The sequence below is a fragment of the Nicotiana tabacum genome, chromosome 10 (genome assembly GCF_000715075.1).
Source record: "Nicotiana tabacum cultivar K326 chromosome 10, ASM71507v2, whole genome shotgun sequence".
Classification (NCBI taxonomy): domain Eukaryota; kingdom Viridiplantae; phylum Streptophyta; class Magnoliopsida; order Solanales; family Solanaceae; genus Nicotiana; species Nicotiana tabacum.
Genome location: NC_134089.1, coordinates 30,407,374 through 30,425,197, shown reverse-complemented (window position 1 = coordinate 30,425,197; position 17,824 = coordinate 30,407,374). Strand labels below are relative to the sequence as shown.

Here is a 17,824-nt window from a genome sequence, read left to right as displayed (position 1 = left end):
AGCTTCAGCATCATCCCAATGTGTTTACTTACAGCCTTTACATCCATGTCTATTTTACTGTCTATGTGGAGTTAAATGTTTAACTGGCATGTTAATTTCTTTTTACCTGTTTCTGCTGTGAATCCCTACACCTCTGTTTCCTTCTATGTGCTTTGAGTTGTAGTTCAGGACATGGCAATATGCAAGTTATTGTTCATGTTTGGACTTGATCCCTTAGGGAATCCTGACTCCCAAAACAATGTGTTTTAACAGGCTTGTAGGGTGTGCCAGCACTTCTTATTGCTAGGTATGCCCACTGGCCTGTCCTTGCTTCTGTACCACTTCCCCTTTCCCTGTTTCAAACTCTACACTTACACTCACTCTTAGCTTCTAAGTTCTGCCCCCCTCATGTGAGCCTTGCCTTGGTACCTTGAGTTCCCTCTGAACTTGGACACCTGAGGGCTGGCCCTTCCACACTACACTATGACTTAATCCTGCACATTTGGGTGTGAGCACTGCCCGGAGTCCATTTGAGGCTCTTAGGGAACTCTGACACATCCAAATGAGAGACAGGTTTTGGATCCTGATCTTTGGAGTTGGTTCACCACATATTTCAGACATGGAGTCCGAATTAGCCTCCCCTTGGTTGTACTGTTAATTTCTGATGAAATTTTGCTTTTCTTATTCATTATGGGCTGTAATAATTTGTAATAACTATTGGGAGTGGCTAGTGAAAAGGGACTGGAATGACTGTATGCAAAAAGAGGTAGATATCATGCCTATGGGCTTATTAATTTCTGCAGATATCATGCCTATAGGCTTATTAATTTCTGCAGATACCATGTCTATTTCTGCATTATCATCTTTAGATAATATACCTATAGGATTGTTAATTTCTGCATCCACGTAGATATCCTGCTCATAGCTTTACTTACAGAATTCAGCACTTGCATATAGACATCATGGCTATAAGAATTCCTGCATTATATAGATACCATGTCTATCAGAAGTTCTGCATCTCTCATATAGATACCATGCTTGTAGTTAACTAGAAATTCAAATCTTGCATATGCATCCATCAATAGACAAACCTGTCTATAGGATTTAAATAACTAACAGCATTTAGATACCATGCCCATAGGATTTCTGCACTCTCGTTACGTCTGTAAAATTGTTTAAAATCAACAGCGCCTAGAAAGCATGCCTATAGGAACTATTAACCAAATCTGAATCGTTTCACTTCTTATAAGTGTGAAATCAGTAACAATAATGCCTAACGTCTGCAGGACTTGAACTCGCCTTTCATGATTAATTGACAATTTCTTTTACTAAAATCAGCATACTTCTTTTTGAAACCGGTAGATATCATGCCTATAGGTTTCGTCTAACACTTAGGCAAGCCATAAGGTAAACTTGTAAACTGAACCAGGTTTTATTAATTACAACCAGCGGGCAGGCCAAATTCGGACTTCTTATCTGAAAATATGTGATAATTCAGCCTGTTTTAACTTATTAAGTTTGATTAGACCTTAATCAGTACATGCAAGACATGCTAAACTCTATGCTTTTCTTTTATTTAAGGAGGTCTATTTGAGCCTTTCTATCTGTTTATGTGCTTTCTCAATACTTGCTAAATATATGTTTTGATTGCCGCCTTAGAATTTTGTCCTTTTAAAACTATGAAACCTCATACCCCTTCCCTTTTAGGACTAGTAGTCCCAAGTACCTCCGGGACTGATAGGATTGGGGCGGGTAATAGCGTGCAATAAGTAAACGAGACTATTCCGCGCTTTAATACCTTAACGGGTTGGGAAAGGGCATATATGAATATGATGACCACGCGATAACATCTCGTGTAGCCCCTCTTTGAGGAGTGATTACCGGATGTTGTGTGGGGTGATCCATATTATTTGTAAACTTAGGACCCCCCTCCCTTTACTTGTTTATTTTATTACTATCAGAATTTTCCAAACTATTCTCTCAAAAAATTCAGCTTTCTTTTATTTCCTTAAACTTTAATCTATTTACAACCATTATGTGAAAACCTCCTCATATTTGAAATTTTTTACTTGCCTACTTGTTATTTACACTTAAGGTCACAATTATAGTATGTCCGGAAACCACACTAGTTGATCCTGAGGGGTGCCTAACACCTTCCCTTCGGGATAATTTCAAGCCTTTACCCGATCTTTGGTTTTCTAAATCAAACTCTTCTTAGTGTCCTAGTGCACTTTAATCATTAGGTGGCGACTCTTATCTTTTAATAACCGTTAAAAGAGTTGTCAATATCATAAGCCCGATTTCGCGAGAAAAATGGGGCGCGACAATACTCTGAGAGTATGCATATGGTTTTATCACTGAGTTGCATCGCATTTGACATGCACACTTAACATACAAGCATAGAGATGTATTTTTCTCATGTTGTACAGTATCACGACATTCGTGACTTCTCATTCACATTGACATGTAGGCGTAGAGATGTATTTTCCTCATGCCATGTGATAATGAAACATCTTATCTGTTGTTGAAAAGTTTTGGAAAAATCACAATTTTGCAAACCTACTCATATTTTTGTGATTTTGGTAAAAGAATTGGGTTTTTACTAATATACTTGAAAAACATGCCTATTTTTCCGGAACTGTAAACGAGTTGGGCATCTTATATCTGAGTATGTTTTTTGTACCGTTATTATTATTAATTGGTTAAGAACTGTTATTGGCTATTGGTGTTGGACTTTGACCTCTGTTCCAGCTCGTCACTACTTTCAACCTAAGGTTAGGTTTGTTACTTATTGAGTATATGAGGTCGGTTGTACTCATACTACACTTCTACACCTTGCGTGCAAATTTGGATGTTGATATTCCTGTGCATGACGGGAGCTAGTATTGAAGACGTACATGCGTTCCGGTCATAGCTGTCTCTTGTTTATGGTAGCTCTAGACTTATGAAAAATCTGTTTATGTATTATGCGGACAAATAATGTATTTATCTTTATACTATCTTTGTAAAATCTAAATAATAGAAGCTCATGATTTGTACTACCATTTCTTGGGAAGTTCTTAAATAAAAGCAATGGTATTATCATTTCTTTTCTTGATAAAATCTCATTAATTGGGATAATTGTTAATTGGCTTACCTAGATGGTTGAATTAGGTGCCATCACAACTAGTTAGATTTTGGGTCGTGACACATAAGCCACTGCCGCTTCTCGTTGGGTCGCCTCTCTCACCGTCAGCCCGTCAACAGTTACTATCAGGTTTTTCTTTGATTTTTAATTTTTTTTTCTTTCAGTTACAAAGCCTAAAAAGGTCAGAGTTTTCAATTTTCTAAATGTATATGCTTTCTTATGCTTGTGCATTTCCTGTTTGTTTAATTACAACAGTGATGTGTGTCCCTCACTCTATTAGTTAATCTTTTGGCTAAATCAGTTGTAGTTGTAGGCCCAAATAAGGTTCTGTATATTTGTTATACGCCGAGAGAATTGATGCTATGGAAGGAAAATAGTTGGTCTTGCATTATTGTTAGTTATATTTGATGCTATGGAACTGAAAGTAGTATGGAATTAGTTGGCCCTGCCATTGAAAATACTGGACATTGTCTTTGGCCACATAAAAAAGTTATAAACCATACAGAAATTCAAATAAAAATCTAAGACCCGTAGTCCTTCATATTCTTAGTTATGCAGACTTGTCTTAAAATTTGCTAAATGTATACTTCTTTGAGATAACTTAAAAAATCTAATATGATTGCTTTCAAGAACTTGGTCTTGTCAAAATTGCTGATACTCGTTGGGGTTCGCACTAAAAATCTTTTAAGGATTTTATTTCTATATTTGGCTCAATTATTGAAGTTCTTGATACTATCGTTATTGATGCCCAGACTTTAGAAGAAAGAGCTAAAGCAAACAGATAACTTAGCACTTGTCCAATATTTGAAGTTGCTTTCATGTTGTACCTAATGAGACATATTTTGAGAATCACAAATGAGCTTAATACATTCTTACAAAAAAAAGGAGCAAGATATTGCAAATGCTATTCTACTTGTTGAAGTGGCAAAGAGATGGTTACAAAAGCTAAGAGAAGAAGAATATGATTCACTTATTAATAAGGTGTCTGCATTTTGTATCAAGTATAATATTTTGATAGCAAACTTTGATGACCTCTATGTTAGCTCTGGAAGATCTCAACGTAAAGTTGCTGATTATACTATTTTACATCACTATCGTGTTGATATATTTTTTAAGATTATTGATTGGCAAGTTCAAGAACTCAATGCTCGTTTTAATGAGGTGACAACGAACTTGCTTGTTGGAGTAGCTTGCTTAAATCCAGTTGACTCATTTTCCAGTTTTGACATAAACAAGATATTGAGGATGGCTGAATTATATCCTGATGATTTTGATGAGAATATAACGGTTACGCTCAAGAATCAGTATGAAACTTATATTGTTGATGTTCGTGATGTTGATGAAAGGTTCTCAAATCTACAAAGACTTATTGATCTTTCTGAAACACTAGTTAAGATAAAGAAGCATTTGAATTATCCATTTGTGTTTCGCCTTGTGAAATTTACTTTGCTTCTACCAATTTTCACTACTACAGTTGAAAGAACTTTTTCGACGATGAAGTTGATCAAGAGTGAATTGCGAAACCGAATGAATGACGAATTCATGAGCAGTTGTTTGGTACCTAATGTAGAAAGAGAAATATTTAACATCATTTCTGATGAGACTATTGTAAATATGTTTCAGGAAATGAAAACTCGTAGAGGACAGTTGTAATAATATATTTTATTAATATATAATTTTTGTTGACCTCTTTGTATATTTTCTTTTTCGCATTTTGAACCCGCTTGATAAAAAGCTTGGGTCCGCCACTAAGTTCAATGACATTCAAATCACAAGAAATATACTCCCTCCGTTCACTTTTACTTGGCACGTTTGGACTTTTCACGCCCCTTAAGAAATAACAAATGAAGTGTATAATTTACCATGATACCCATATTAATTGATGCAAATTTTATTGGATTTGAAAAATGATTTGAAATGAGTAATAAATAATGTGGGTATAACAGGAAAAAAAATTATCTTCTCTTGATATGCGTAAAGTGACAAGTAAAAAATGAAAATTTATGTTTAGTATATATACCAAATAAAAGTAAACGGAGTGAGTATCAGTGATAGGTCAGACATTGTAGAGACGGTACGATAAAATTCTTCATCTACTATTACTGCCAAAAGAAGTACTCTCTCCGTTCCAATTTATGTGAACATGTTTGACTGGGCACGGAGTTTAAGAAAAAATGAAGACTTTTGAAATTTGTGGTCCTAAACAACTCAAAAGAGTATTTGTGTGTTTATAAAAGCTTATCATTAAGAGTAGAATTGTAAGTTTAAGTTAAATTGTTTCCAAATTTAGAAAGGGGTCATTCTTTTTGAAACGGACCAAAAAGGAAATAGGTTCACATAAACTGGAACGGAGGGAGTAACATAAAAAAATTAACAAGGCACATGCATTACTCATTAAGGAAAAATAAATTTGTAATGTCATGTATACGCGGTTTTCTTTATTTTTTGTGCACATTTCAAGCTAAAACAAAAGAAATGAGCAACTCGGACACTAATACTTATCCATTCTTGTTCGCGATAAATTGATAAGAAGATTATATAGTTTTATTACATACACTTTTGTCACTTATCTAAAGTTAATTAACAAATTAACATGTATTGTCCCTCAATATTTCTCTCTTCGCCCCAATTTATGCAATGATATTTGACTGGATACAAAATATAAAAAAGAAAAAAAGGTTTTTATAACTTTTAATCTAGAATAAATCATAAATATTTGTATAATTTTAAATCATCACGTTTTAACAATGATTAATTAATGTGATTTAATGAAAAAATGGGATGAGAATAAATTTTTTGCCGAGTAGGATGACATCCGTAAATTCTTGGTGTACTTTGAAAGGAGTCCGAAACTTAAATAGTGCCAAAATTGGCACAAAATATGTTTCTACTGTTAAACAAAAAAAAAGTTACATAAATACATAAAACGCAGTATAATATTGTGTTTTACTTTAACGGAAAGTTAGTCGTTAAAGTTAAACGCAGTACTATACTGCATTTTATTAAACAATTTTTTTTAGGAAAACGCAGTACAATACTGCGTTTAACTTAAATACAGTATTGTACTGTGTTTCCCTATAATATTTGGGCTCACTTCTGCAGGACTGCAAATCCCTATAATTTATTATAGGAAAACGCAGTACTGTTGTTTTCACGACAGAAGCCATTGTTTAATCCCCCACCACTGCTGGTCTCCCCCCCCCCCCCATATTAAAAAAAAATTAAGCCCCACCCGTATACAAAAAGCGAAGAGTGTAGGTTCCGCACACATCACAAGCCTTGGATTCCTTCTTTTGGGTTGAAAAATTCAATTTGGATCTATTTCAAAAAACTTAAATCGAGGTATTTCGATTTTGTTTATGTCGAAACTCGTAGAGCATATGCATATTTGTTTTATTGAATGTGTTTTCACGTTGATTTGTGTTATGTTTTTGTTTAAATTTGTATATTATTTTTACCCGGATTGAATTATTAGCCTTGGAATAAAAAATAGTTAATTATTAGCCTTGAATTATTTATATAATTTGTTGTTCATATGTATGTTATGTTTGTTGTTTTTATAAAAATATTGGACTTTTAGCGTAGTAAAATATAGAGCCTTCTAGCGTAGTAAAATATTGAGCCTTTTAGCGTAGTAAAATATAAAGCCTTTTAGCGTAGTAAAATATAGAGTCTTTTAGCGTAGTAAAATATAGAGCTTTTTAGCGTAGAGTCTCTGTAGTTTAAGTATGTACTAACTACAAACTCTACCCGGAACCCATAGATAATTACTCAGTCCAAATAAATAAATAATTATTTAATTTATTAAACTAACAAAATTCTAAAAATGTTGAAATTAACACACATAATAATCAAGGATAACTTGGTCCTACCTGGCCTCAAATATCGAGCCTGGAACCCATAGATAATTACTCAGTCCAATTATAAAATTTATTATTTAATTTATTAAATTAACAAAATTCTAAAAATATTGAAATTGACACACATAATAATTAAGGATAACTTGGTGCTACAGGGCCTCATATATCGAGCCTGGAACCCATAGATAATTACTGAGTCCAATTATAAAATTAATTATTTAATTTATTAAATTAACAATTCTAAAAATATTGAAATTGACACACATAATAATTAAGGATAACTTGGTGCTACCGGACCTCAAATATCGAGCCTGAAACCCATAGATAATTACTCAGTCCAAATCAATAATTAATTATTTAATTTATTAAACTAACAAAAATCTAAAAATGTTGAAATTGACACACATAATAATTAAGGATAACTTGGTGCTACCGGGCCTCAAATATCGAGCCCGGAACCCATAGACAATTACTTAGTCCAATTATAAAATTAATTATTTAGTTTATTAAATTATTAAAATTCTAAAAATATTGAAATTGACACACACAATAATTAAGGATAACTTGGTGCTACTAGGCCTCAAATATCGAGCCTGTAACCCATAGATAATTACTGAGTCCAATTATAAAATTAATTATTTAATTTATTAAATTAACAAAATTCTAAAAATATTGAAATTGACACACATAATAATTAAGGATAACTTGGTGCTACTGGGCCTCAAATATCGAGTCTGGAACCTATTGATAATTACTCATCCCAATTCAATAATTAATTATTTAATTTATTAAACTAAAACAATTCTAAAAATATTGAAATTGACACACATAATAATTAAGGATAACTTGGTGCTACCGGACCTCAAATATCAAGCCTTGAACCCATTGATAATTACTTAGCCCAATTGAATAATTAATTATTTAATTTATAAAACTAACAAAATTCTAAAAATATTGAAATTGACACACATAATAATTAAGGATAACTTGGTGCTACCGGACCTCGAATATCGAGCATGGAACACATAGATAATTGCTCAGTCTAAATCAATAATTAATTATTTAATTTATTAAACTAACAAAATTCTAAAAATGTTGAAATTGACACACATAATAATTAAGGATAACTTGGTGCTACCGGGCCTCAAATATCGAGCCCGGAACCCATAGATAATTACTCAGTCCAATTATAAAATTAATTATTTATTTTATTAAATTATTAAAATTCTAAAAATATTGAAATTGATACACACAATAATTAAGGATAACTTGGTACTATCGGGCCTCAAATATCGAGCATGTAACCCATAGATAATTACTGAATCCAATTATAAAATTAATTATTTAATTTATTAAATTAACAAAATTCTAAAAATGTTAAAATTGACACACATAATAATTAAGGATAACTTGGTGCTACCGGGCCTCAAATATCGAGCCTGTAACCCATATATAATTACTGAGTCCAATTATAAAATTAATTATTTAATTTATTGAATTAACAAAATTCTAAAAATATTGAAATTGACACACATAATAATTAAGGATAACTTGGTGCTACTGGGCTTCAAATATTGAGCCTGGAACCCATTGATAATTACTCAGCCCAATTGAATAATTAATTATTTAATTTATTAAACTAACAAAATTCTAAAAATATTAAAATTGACACACATAATATTAAGGATAACTTGGTGCTACCGGGCCTCAAATATCGAGCCTGGAACCCATAGATAATTGCTCAGTCCAAATCAATAATTAATTATTTAATTTATTAAACTAACAAAATTCTAAAAATGTTGAAATTGACATACGTAATAATTAAGGATAGCTTGGTGCTACCGGGCCTCAAATATCGAGCTTGGAACCCATAGATAATTGGTCAGTCCAAATCAATAATTAATTATTAATTTATTAAACTAACCAAATTCTAAAAATGTTGAAATTGACACACATAATAATTAAGTATAGCTTGGTGCTACCGAGCCTCAAATATCGAGCCTAGAACCCATAGATAATTACTCAGTCCAATTAAATAATTATTTATTTAATTTATTATAACACAAACACACAATTAGTATTGTTTAAATTATAGTAGACGACATGGACTTGCCGCCCATGCATCCTGGACTAGCCGAGGATGAGCTATTAGTGTTGTAGGGCGACCATAGGTCCTCCTATGTATGGGAGGGACATCTATCGGATCAGCCTCTCCGCGCCAGGAGACCTGACGATTTGTGGAATTTCTTGAGGGAGCATCATTTCCATTCCTTCGTAGTCGAGCGCCTACAGGCTACGGGCTTCTTTACGATTTTTCGGATTGGGCGGATGCAGCTTGATTGGTCCCTCATCACGGCCTTGGTAGAGCTGTGGCAACCGGAGACGCACACTTTTCACTTTTCCACTGAAGAGGCCACCATCACGCTTGAGGATGTTCAGGTTTTGTATGGGTTGCGCGTAGATGGACTGGCCGTTGCACTACTCCAGTACATGAGATCCATGACGCGTACCTAGTATTTGGATTTGATGGGGCAGTATACGGGTTACAGACCACAGGGTGAGGCTGTATTTAGAGGGGGCAGTCGCGTTTCTTTGTCAGCTATCAGAGAACATATGGAGGTATTGCACCCAGACATTACCGGCGAGACAGAGAATCTCCATATTGAGCGGTACACGAGGTTGGCGCTGCTCCTGCTTTTTGGGGGTGTCTTGTTCCCGAACACTTTGGGAAATCTAGTGAGTATGCACTTTCTGCATCATCTGCAGCAGCTAGATGATTTACCCCTGTACAGCTGGGGTGCTGCTATTCTGGCATACCTGTACAGGAGTATATGCCGGGCGAGCATGCTTTGCCAGGTGGACATATGTGGTTTTCTGCCCCTTCTACAGGTGACAACATTTTCGAATACTCTTTTCATTATTCCGAATTCTATATGGTCGAAATGACTCTTAAATTTTACGTCAACCTTTTATCTTAGGTTTGGGCCTGGCAACAGATCATGCCGTTGCAGCCACCTCTACCACCACTAAAGTCGTCCCACGAGGCAGGGGTAGGGCACGGGACAGGGCTCCCCATCTTCTGCCGCCATCAGCATGCAATGTCCACATGTGAAGCTTATGTCCCATCAACCAAGTATAGGCTCGTGGATCTAGCTGCCGGATCGCTTCCACGCGCCTCATGAATTTGCACTGCTGTTGCTCAGTTGCAGCCATCCACATTAAGTCATGCAAGGTCTTGTCAGGATATTTCTTCTGGAAATTGGCCTTCAGGTACCTTACACAGTAACGGTGGTACGCATAGGGTTCCTGCCATTCAGGCAAGTGCCGTACAGAACTTAAAATACCACTATGTCGATCAAATATTAGACAAATACCTGAACGTTGTTTGACAACGTGCTGCTTCAAGTGGTTCAATAAAAGCGTCCATGTCTCTTCGCTTTCGTTGGCACAAATGGCAAAAGCTTGTGGAAATATTTGTCCATTGGCATCTACTGCAACTGCAATCAAAAGCTTAATATCATGCTTTCCATAGACGGTACGGGACGACAATGCACAAAACCATCAATTGCTGGTTTAAATGACCAGAACACATAGTTGAAAATATATTCCGGTTTGTCCGGACTCTACTCAAGCCTCTATTCAACAACAGTCCCGAGGTTAAAGTGTTGCAGTGCGGCCATGTACCTGGGCAGTGATGAAAAAGACTTATCCCAATCACCATAAATAAGTTCAAAGACACGTTTGCGACCGAGATATGCCTTTCTTTTGGTTATAGTACAACCATAGTCCTGATGGACGGCTGTAATACACTCTTTAATCTTGAACCTAATGGACACTTCTAAATATGGAATCAAGACAAGAGAAGTCAAGTCTACATCCAGGTTAAAATGATTCTCATTGAATGTGTCCATTTCACATCTATGGGTGCTAATATATTTATCCACTTTTCACAAACCTGATTTCTTCTTGCTGGCACGCAACATCCAGTGACAATCCATAAAGTCTCTACGGCATACAGCCTTGTATACCTCCGTAGTTGACTCCCTTACCGTCATCTCACGGCACTCTCTTACACTGTAGATTTTTACAACCCTAATTAGGCGAGCTTTATCAGGGAAATACATGCCCTTTGTCAGAACCGCTGGTCTAGACTCATCCCACATCGCTGACCGAATTTCATCATTATCCCTTGTGAGGGCATCCACGTTCGGCATACTTGGAAAATTATCAAGGTAGGAAATATTCCGCTCATGAAATGGCACGTGGGACTCGTATACTCTTTGTCTAGTGGGGGTGGAGGAACATGCTCCCTCGTCAGCTCAGGTTCAACATTTACTTCCTCCTCCTCATCACCCTCATCAGGGAAGGGTGTGTCATCTCCAGACTCATCCGCATTGTTGTCATAATCACTATCATCTTCCTGGCTCTGCACATCTGCCGAATCACGAGTCAATACGTCGTCTATGGGCAACTGTCTAAGGTCAGGAACATCAAGAAGCTCGTTTTCACTGCACAAAAAGAACAAAATGATAAGTTACCCAACTAGATAAATACTTTACATATATCTATATCACTTTACTTACAAGTCGTACTGTCTTGACGTTTCATGATGGATATTTTCTTGTTGGTGACGACTCCCAGATAGACCACCATGGTCTAATACGCCAGAACTACGCATATTACAACTAGGGGGGTCATAACTTGTAAAATTCATATCCGGACGGTACCCCCTATGAAAAATATGAGTGTTAACACAAATCCAATTAAAACATAAAATAAACAATGCTAAAGCGTAGAAAAATTGAAGTTTACCAGTCGTCTTGTGGATTATATAAAGTCGAAAAATCATTTTGTGGCTGCTCATTCGCCGGTGGTGACAAGTTTAAATCAAGGCAAGCTCTTTCATCAGCAATCTGTCCGGCAAAAACTGCTCTAGAATAACCACTCGATGACGGGGGGTTATCCCTACTATGCACGCCCTCATTATTGGGAACGTCTTCAATCTGACGTATATTTCCAACAATTTTATTATAATAAATTCCCTATATTCATCCGGAATCCACAAAAAATCTCTAAAAGTTTCATCATCTTCGATGTTAAACTCAAAATAATAAGCAAACCCCTGCGGAGTCACTGAATACGGAAATCTATCGGTTACTTTAAGGTTAACCGAACGCTTCCTCACACTCATCCTTTTACGTAACAACGATACCAATTTATCGTACTCCATTGTAAGCGGCAATTTAACATGACACTGTGGAGGTGAGCTATACCTTACAGAGTTATTCTCCAGCACAACCTCACCCTCCAATATAATGAAACCCTTATTTTTGGCTCTTCAGACATTATAAAAAATGATTGACAAGAAGAAGAGAGAAGTATGAACGGAAGTTTGAAGAAAGTATTGAATGGATTTTCATAAGTTGAAACGCCTTTAAATAAGGCAAGTCCGAGCCTGGGGTGCAGAATTTTTTAATGTAAAATGCAGTACAATACCACGTTTTATGTATTTGAATTATTGTTATGTCAGTTATCCGCAGAACACTTATTGGTGGGCCCAAAAATCAGAGTAAAACACAGTATAATAATACATTTCAATGTAAAACGCAGTATAATACTGCATTTTACACTAAAAATTAATTCTCTGCAGTCCTGCAGAAGTGGGCCCAAATATTATAGGGAAGCGCAGTACACTACTGCGTTTAAGTTAAATACAGTATTGTACTGCGTTTTCCTAAAAAAAATAATTTTTTAATAAAATGCAGTATAGTACTGCGTTTAACTTTAACGGCTAACTTTTCGTTAAAGTAAAACGCAATATTATACTGCATTTTATATATTTATGTAATTTTATTTTTAACAGTAGAAACGTATTTTGTGCCAATTTTGGCACTATTTAAGTTTCGGACTCACTTTGAAAGCGAAAGAAACAAGCGGCACTAAGAAAACGATATCCTTAAATAGCTGTCCCGAGCGAACCTTAGCTTTATATCTCTTTGCCTTAACGCGTATTTTTTTTTCTGCTTTCAGTTTTCACACGCAAGAAAGTGCTCTGCATCTCTTTTTTAAGAAGAAAAAACAAAGAAGAAAAAATCAGTAAGCGAAAATGGTGAAAGACAGAACGATTGGTGTAGCAATGGATTTCTCAAAGAGCAGCAAAACTGCTCTGAAATGGGCCATCGATAATTTAGCTGACAAAGGTGACACCTTTTACATCATCCACATCAAAACTCATTCTTCTGATGAGTCACGTAATAAGCTCTGGGCTAAATCTGGTTCTCGTAAGTAATCAACCTTAGTTTTCCGGTTATTAATTTAACAGTTAATTGTAGTTATCTTTTAGCCGATCTATCAATATAGAAGTTAAACTCTGTGTTGTTAATACATATTTTCGTTTCGTTTTGTTAGCTTTAATTCCGTTGGCGGAGTTTAGGGAGCCTGAAGTGATGAAGAAATACGATGTGGAGACTGATATTGATGTTCTTGATTTACTTGATACTGCTACTAGGCAGAAAGAGGTTTTTTAATCTATAATTAATTCTCTTTCTTTTTTACCTTTTGGGGGGATTAATTTTCCTGAAAATATTTCATTGATCTTTGTATAGATAAAAGTTGTCACTAAATTATACTGGGGAGATGCTAGGGAGAAACTCATAGATGCAACTGGCGATCTGAAGCTGGATTCTTTGGTTATGGGTAGTAGAGGCCTCGGTACCCTCCAAAGGTACTGCTCTGTCCAAAATTTCTAATTCTTTTTGAAAATTTATTAGCTAAAAATTGATCTTTGATTTATGTTATTCAAGTAATATGTATTGCCGTTAATATTTGGATATGTATCTTTTGGTTTTGGTGATAAAACAGGATAATAATGGGAAGTGTGACCAACTATGTATTGACTAATGCGACATGTGCTGTGACTGTTGTTAAGGATCCAGATTTCCACAAGCATTGATCAAGAATTATGGGTTGAATATGCATGCCCTTTTGAATAAGATGAAGGCTTTTACTTGTTCTATTTTCTCTTATGATAGCAATTTCCTTAATCTCAATGCTGAATGAGACATACTTTGTTCCTGGTTTCAATAACTAATGAGATTGATGGTTTTCTCTAATTTGTCTGGTCTATATTGTCTCCCCTTTAATTTGTGGAATAAGAACTATAAAGTCTTTTTTGGGACAGAGTTGTTTGGTGTTTGTGCTTGATGTGAGGCAATAAGTATATGATGTAGTAGTTGAGGTGCATACAAACAGCTCCGGAACCACTATTCAGAACAAAAAGGCAATTTTACTGTTCTTGGGTTAGAATTATTGAGATTTTGTGAGGCGGAGCTAGAGTTCTAGATACGGGTTCAGCGAATTTAATAATTTTGCACAAAATATTGTATGTGTTAAGAAATCCACTGAATGTGTAAATAATTTATCTTGAACTCAATAAGCTGCCTTTTCTAAAATCCAAAAATTTCTATAGCAAATTTCTTTAACTCATAAACTCAAATTTCTATAACAAATGCTCCATATTGCCAAAATAATGAAATTTTTATAAGAAATAATCAAATAAATGCCTAAGGTCAGATAAACAATTTTCAACTCTTTGATGGCATCTAAATTCAGCATGTCACGTGGACGGTTGGATTTTTTGGAATTTTTTCATATACTTAAAATATTTACAAGTCAAGACCTTGCAGATAATGATCTACACCAACTTGTTTGATTAATGGCCCAAGTTGATGGCATAGTTCCCCCACATGGCTCTGACATATGATTGATCAGTTTTGGTTTGAATTCATTTTTCATTAACCTTTAAAATATGCCAGCTTGAGATCCTAAACAGGTAATTTACTGCCACAAAACCGTAGTAAGCACATGGGCTGCTGAGGGTTGGTGAGGTTTAAACCGGTAATGTGGAGATAGTTTTCAAGGAAAATTAGGGAACAAATAAACAATGTGCCATTGAATGAGAAAATTAAATGAAGATCACAGAGCTTATTTACCAACATATTTTCCAGGACCAACTAATTAGTAATACTAATATTTATTTTTGCTGTATCTTTCAGCTAAGTTAGCCCAAACTTTTGCATTATTCTCTGGTGCTTGATATTTTCAGCGAATCATTGCAATATTTGCTACATACGAATGAAGCTTTCGCATGGATCTGGTTTCTTATGACATGTATCAGAGGCGGATCCAGGATTTAAATTCTATGAGTTCAACTTTTAAGATTTTTAACATTGAACTCATTATATTTTTAAGGTTATAGGTTCAAATCTATTATTTTTGTAATTTTAATGAATTTTTACACATAAATTTTTAGTTCGCGTGAAAAGTTATGAGTTCAATTGAATCCGTAACTACAACACTGCATCGTCCCTGGTTATGATGTAGTAAATATATACGCATGTATTTTTTAAAGCAGGTTGTATTCAAAGAAACCGACAATAGGATAATTCAGAAAAGGATAGGAATTGATTTGCTATGGCCTTTCAAATTAAAGACATTTACATGTACTAGTGTCATGATGCACAGAGGCTACGAGGAATGTTAGCTCCTATTTGTCACCTGGCACACCAAATGGTCCAAACAAACAAACAAATAAGAGAAGTGTGGTATCACGTTTCTCAGAAAAGCTAATTTTTTCGGAATTAAGACTCAATAAAGGTTCAATTTTATCCAGCAACATTTCTTACTTCAACTTTAGCTTGATTATATGTGTCTTTCTATTCCTCCGTCTAATTTGTGTGACATTCTTTTTTTTTTTTTTTTTAATCAATTCCAAAAACGGCACGTTTATATATTTAGTAAAAATTTACTTTAAGAATTTATTTTGCCCATAATAAGATGATTTATAGTAATGTATACAGTCAAAATCCGATTTGCCCGATTTAGTGGGCTCGAGGAACCACTTCAAGATCGAGTCCGAAGTAGACTGAGTTCGAGCCTGATGGCGGAACTCGATGTTTGAAGATCAGAGTGACCGATGAATATCGAGGCCGAGCATATCCAGTCTCGAGATAATGCCGTTGTAGTTTTGTAATAGAATAAGCAAGATTTCTGCAATGGCCCAAAGATCAATGCGTAAATTCCAGAACGGATTTGTACGAATCCGTACTAGGCGGTTAGACAGCTGTACAATTAGATTCCTTATTAAAAACGAAAATGTACCTTATTTAGGATTCCCCCCATTATATAAAGGGGAGCCCATTCATTTGTAACATCATCAATCATTGGAAAAAGAATATATTTTCTTACTTTCTTGCTCACTATTCATCAAAATTCTCTCTTAACTTTATTGTCTTTACTTTACTGTTTTGCTGACCAACCTCAAGCCTATCATAGCTCTAAGTTAAGGCTTGCTTAAACACTGGTTTGATTCAACTTACTTCTTTAATTTATACGTTTGATTTCTTGGTTGATAATTAGTTTTGAATTGGATCACTTATCTTTAAAACCAGAAACAAGTTTAATTGTTACTCATATTTTCGAGGTAAACAGTTTGGCGCCCCCTGTGAGGCTAAAGATAATAGTGATTACTTCAGTACTGATTCTGATAACACACGATATTTTTCACACTTAATCTTGTCATGAATTTTTTGCTTTCAGGATAAAACATGTCAAGCTCACAAAACGCACATGTGCATGACAATGATGGTATTGGATCCCATGGTGAAAATGATCATGTAGTTGCTCCAGGAGTCGGGGTGCCACCTATTAACCCTGGGGAAGTACCGATTGCCAACCCTATTGATATCAGTTCAAGGGTTGCTTTACACGCAGACCCCGAAGGGAGCATACGCAGAGAAGACCGACCGAATGGCTACGGAAAGCAGGATGTAGGAAACGGGGGAGTTAGTCTCCAAGTGATATTCGAGATGTTGCTAGCTCAACAGGCCGCTATTGCTAAGCTTCAGTGTTTACACAGGACTCCGAGTGTGGTCGAGCCGGAAATCACTCACCGTACCAAGCCGGTGCGGGAAAGAACTAATGGTAGTAGATCAGGGGCTGATCCTGTGATTATGAAAATGCTCAAGGAGCTCATCAAAAGAATCTAGTCAGGAGAAAAGAAAATCGAAGACAATGACAAAAAAATGGAAATATATAACTCCTGAGTTGATCAGATACCAGGGGCACTCTCGATGTTAAAGGGTTTGGATTCAAAAAAGTTCTTGCAGAAGCCTTTTCCCCAGGGTGCGGCTTCGAAGCCCATCCGAAAGAAGTTCGGTACGTCAGATATACAAAAATACAACAAGACCACCGATCCTAATGAGCATATCACTACATACACATGTGGCACAAAAGGAAATGACTTAGAAGATGAGGAGATCGAGTCCGTTTTGTTAAAAAACTTTGGGGAAACTCTATCAAAGGGAGTAATGATTTGGTGTCACAATTTATCACTGAATTCCATTGATTCATTCGCAATGTGAACAAACTCATTTGTGAAAGTGCACATCAGGGCCATAAAGGTCGCTACGAGGAAATCAGACGTCTTCAAGATAAAGCAAAGGAATAACGAAATGCTGAGGGAGTTTGTGTCCCGGTATCAAATGGAACGTTCGGAGTTACCACCGGTCTCCGATGATTGGGCCATTCAAACTTTCACTCAGGGTTTGAACGAGCAGAGTTCGATAGCATCACGGGCGTTAAAACAAAATTTGGTTAAGTATCCAGCTGTAACTAGGGCAGATGTGCAAAATCACTATTAGTCGAAGATCAGGGTCAAAGACAGCCCCCTCAGGTTCAGTTCACCCAAACAGATTGGTAGTTAAAGCCTCGAGGGATACCGATAGGAAACCAAGGTCGGATAGAGAACAGTATCGGCTATACGTCGCAGATCGAAGAAATAATGGTTCGGGGCGCAATC

At 35.8% G+C, this 17,824-nt stretch overlaps 2 protein-coding genes across 2 annotated transcripts; both read left to right on the top strand.

The window, feature by feature from the left end:
* The first annotated feature begins 3,961 nt into the window (after positions 1-3,961).
* On the top strand, positions 3,962-4,759 carry LOC142165058 (uncharacterized). Its single transcript, XM_075223697.1, has one exon. The coding sequence runs from the start codon at positions 3,962-3,964 to the stop codon at positions 4,757-4,759; it is 798 nt and encodes a 265-aa protein (XP_075079798.1).
* An 8,192-nt stretch (positions 4,760-12,951) lies between these two features.
* LOC107830466 (universal stress protein PHOS32) lies at positions 12,952-14,078 on the top strand. The gene is made up of 4 exons (XM_016658029.2): positions 12,952-13,247; positions 13,375-13,484; positions 13,572-13,690; positions 13,828-14,078. The coding sequence occupies exons 1-4, from the start codon at positions 13,073-13,075 to the stop codon at positions 13,916-13,918; spliced, it is 495 nt and encodes a 164-aa protein (XP_016513515.1). The 5' UTR covers positions 12,952-13,072; the 3' UTR covers positions 13,919-14,078.
* Positions 14,079-17,824: the final 3,746 nt, after the last annotated feature.

Excerpts from the sequence above, each read along its gene's own strand:
- LOC142165058 (XM_075223697.1), top strand. The coding sequence starts at position 3,962 with ATGAGCTTAATACATTCTTACAAAAAAAAGGAGCAAGATATTGCAAAT.
- LOC107830466 (XM_016658029.2), top strand. The coding sequence starts at position 13,073 with ATGGTGAAAGACAGAACGATTGGTGTAGCAATGGATTTCTCAAAGAGC. Across the intron at positions 13,248-13,374 it reads CTGGGCTAAATCTGGTTCTC|CTTTAATTCCGTTGGCGGAG; the intron begins GTAAGTAATCAA and ends TCGTTTTGTTAG. Across the intron at positions 13,691-13,827 it reads GGCCTCGGTACCCTCCAAAG|GATAATAATGGGAAGTGTGA; the intron begins GTACTGCTCTGT and ends GTGATAAAACAG.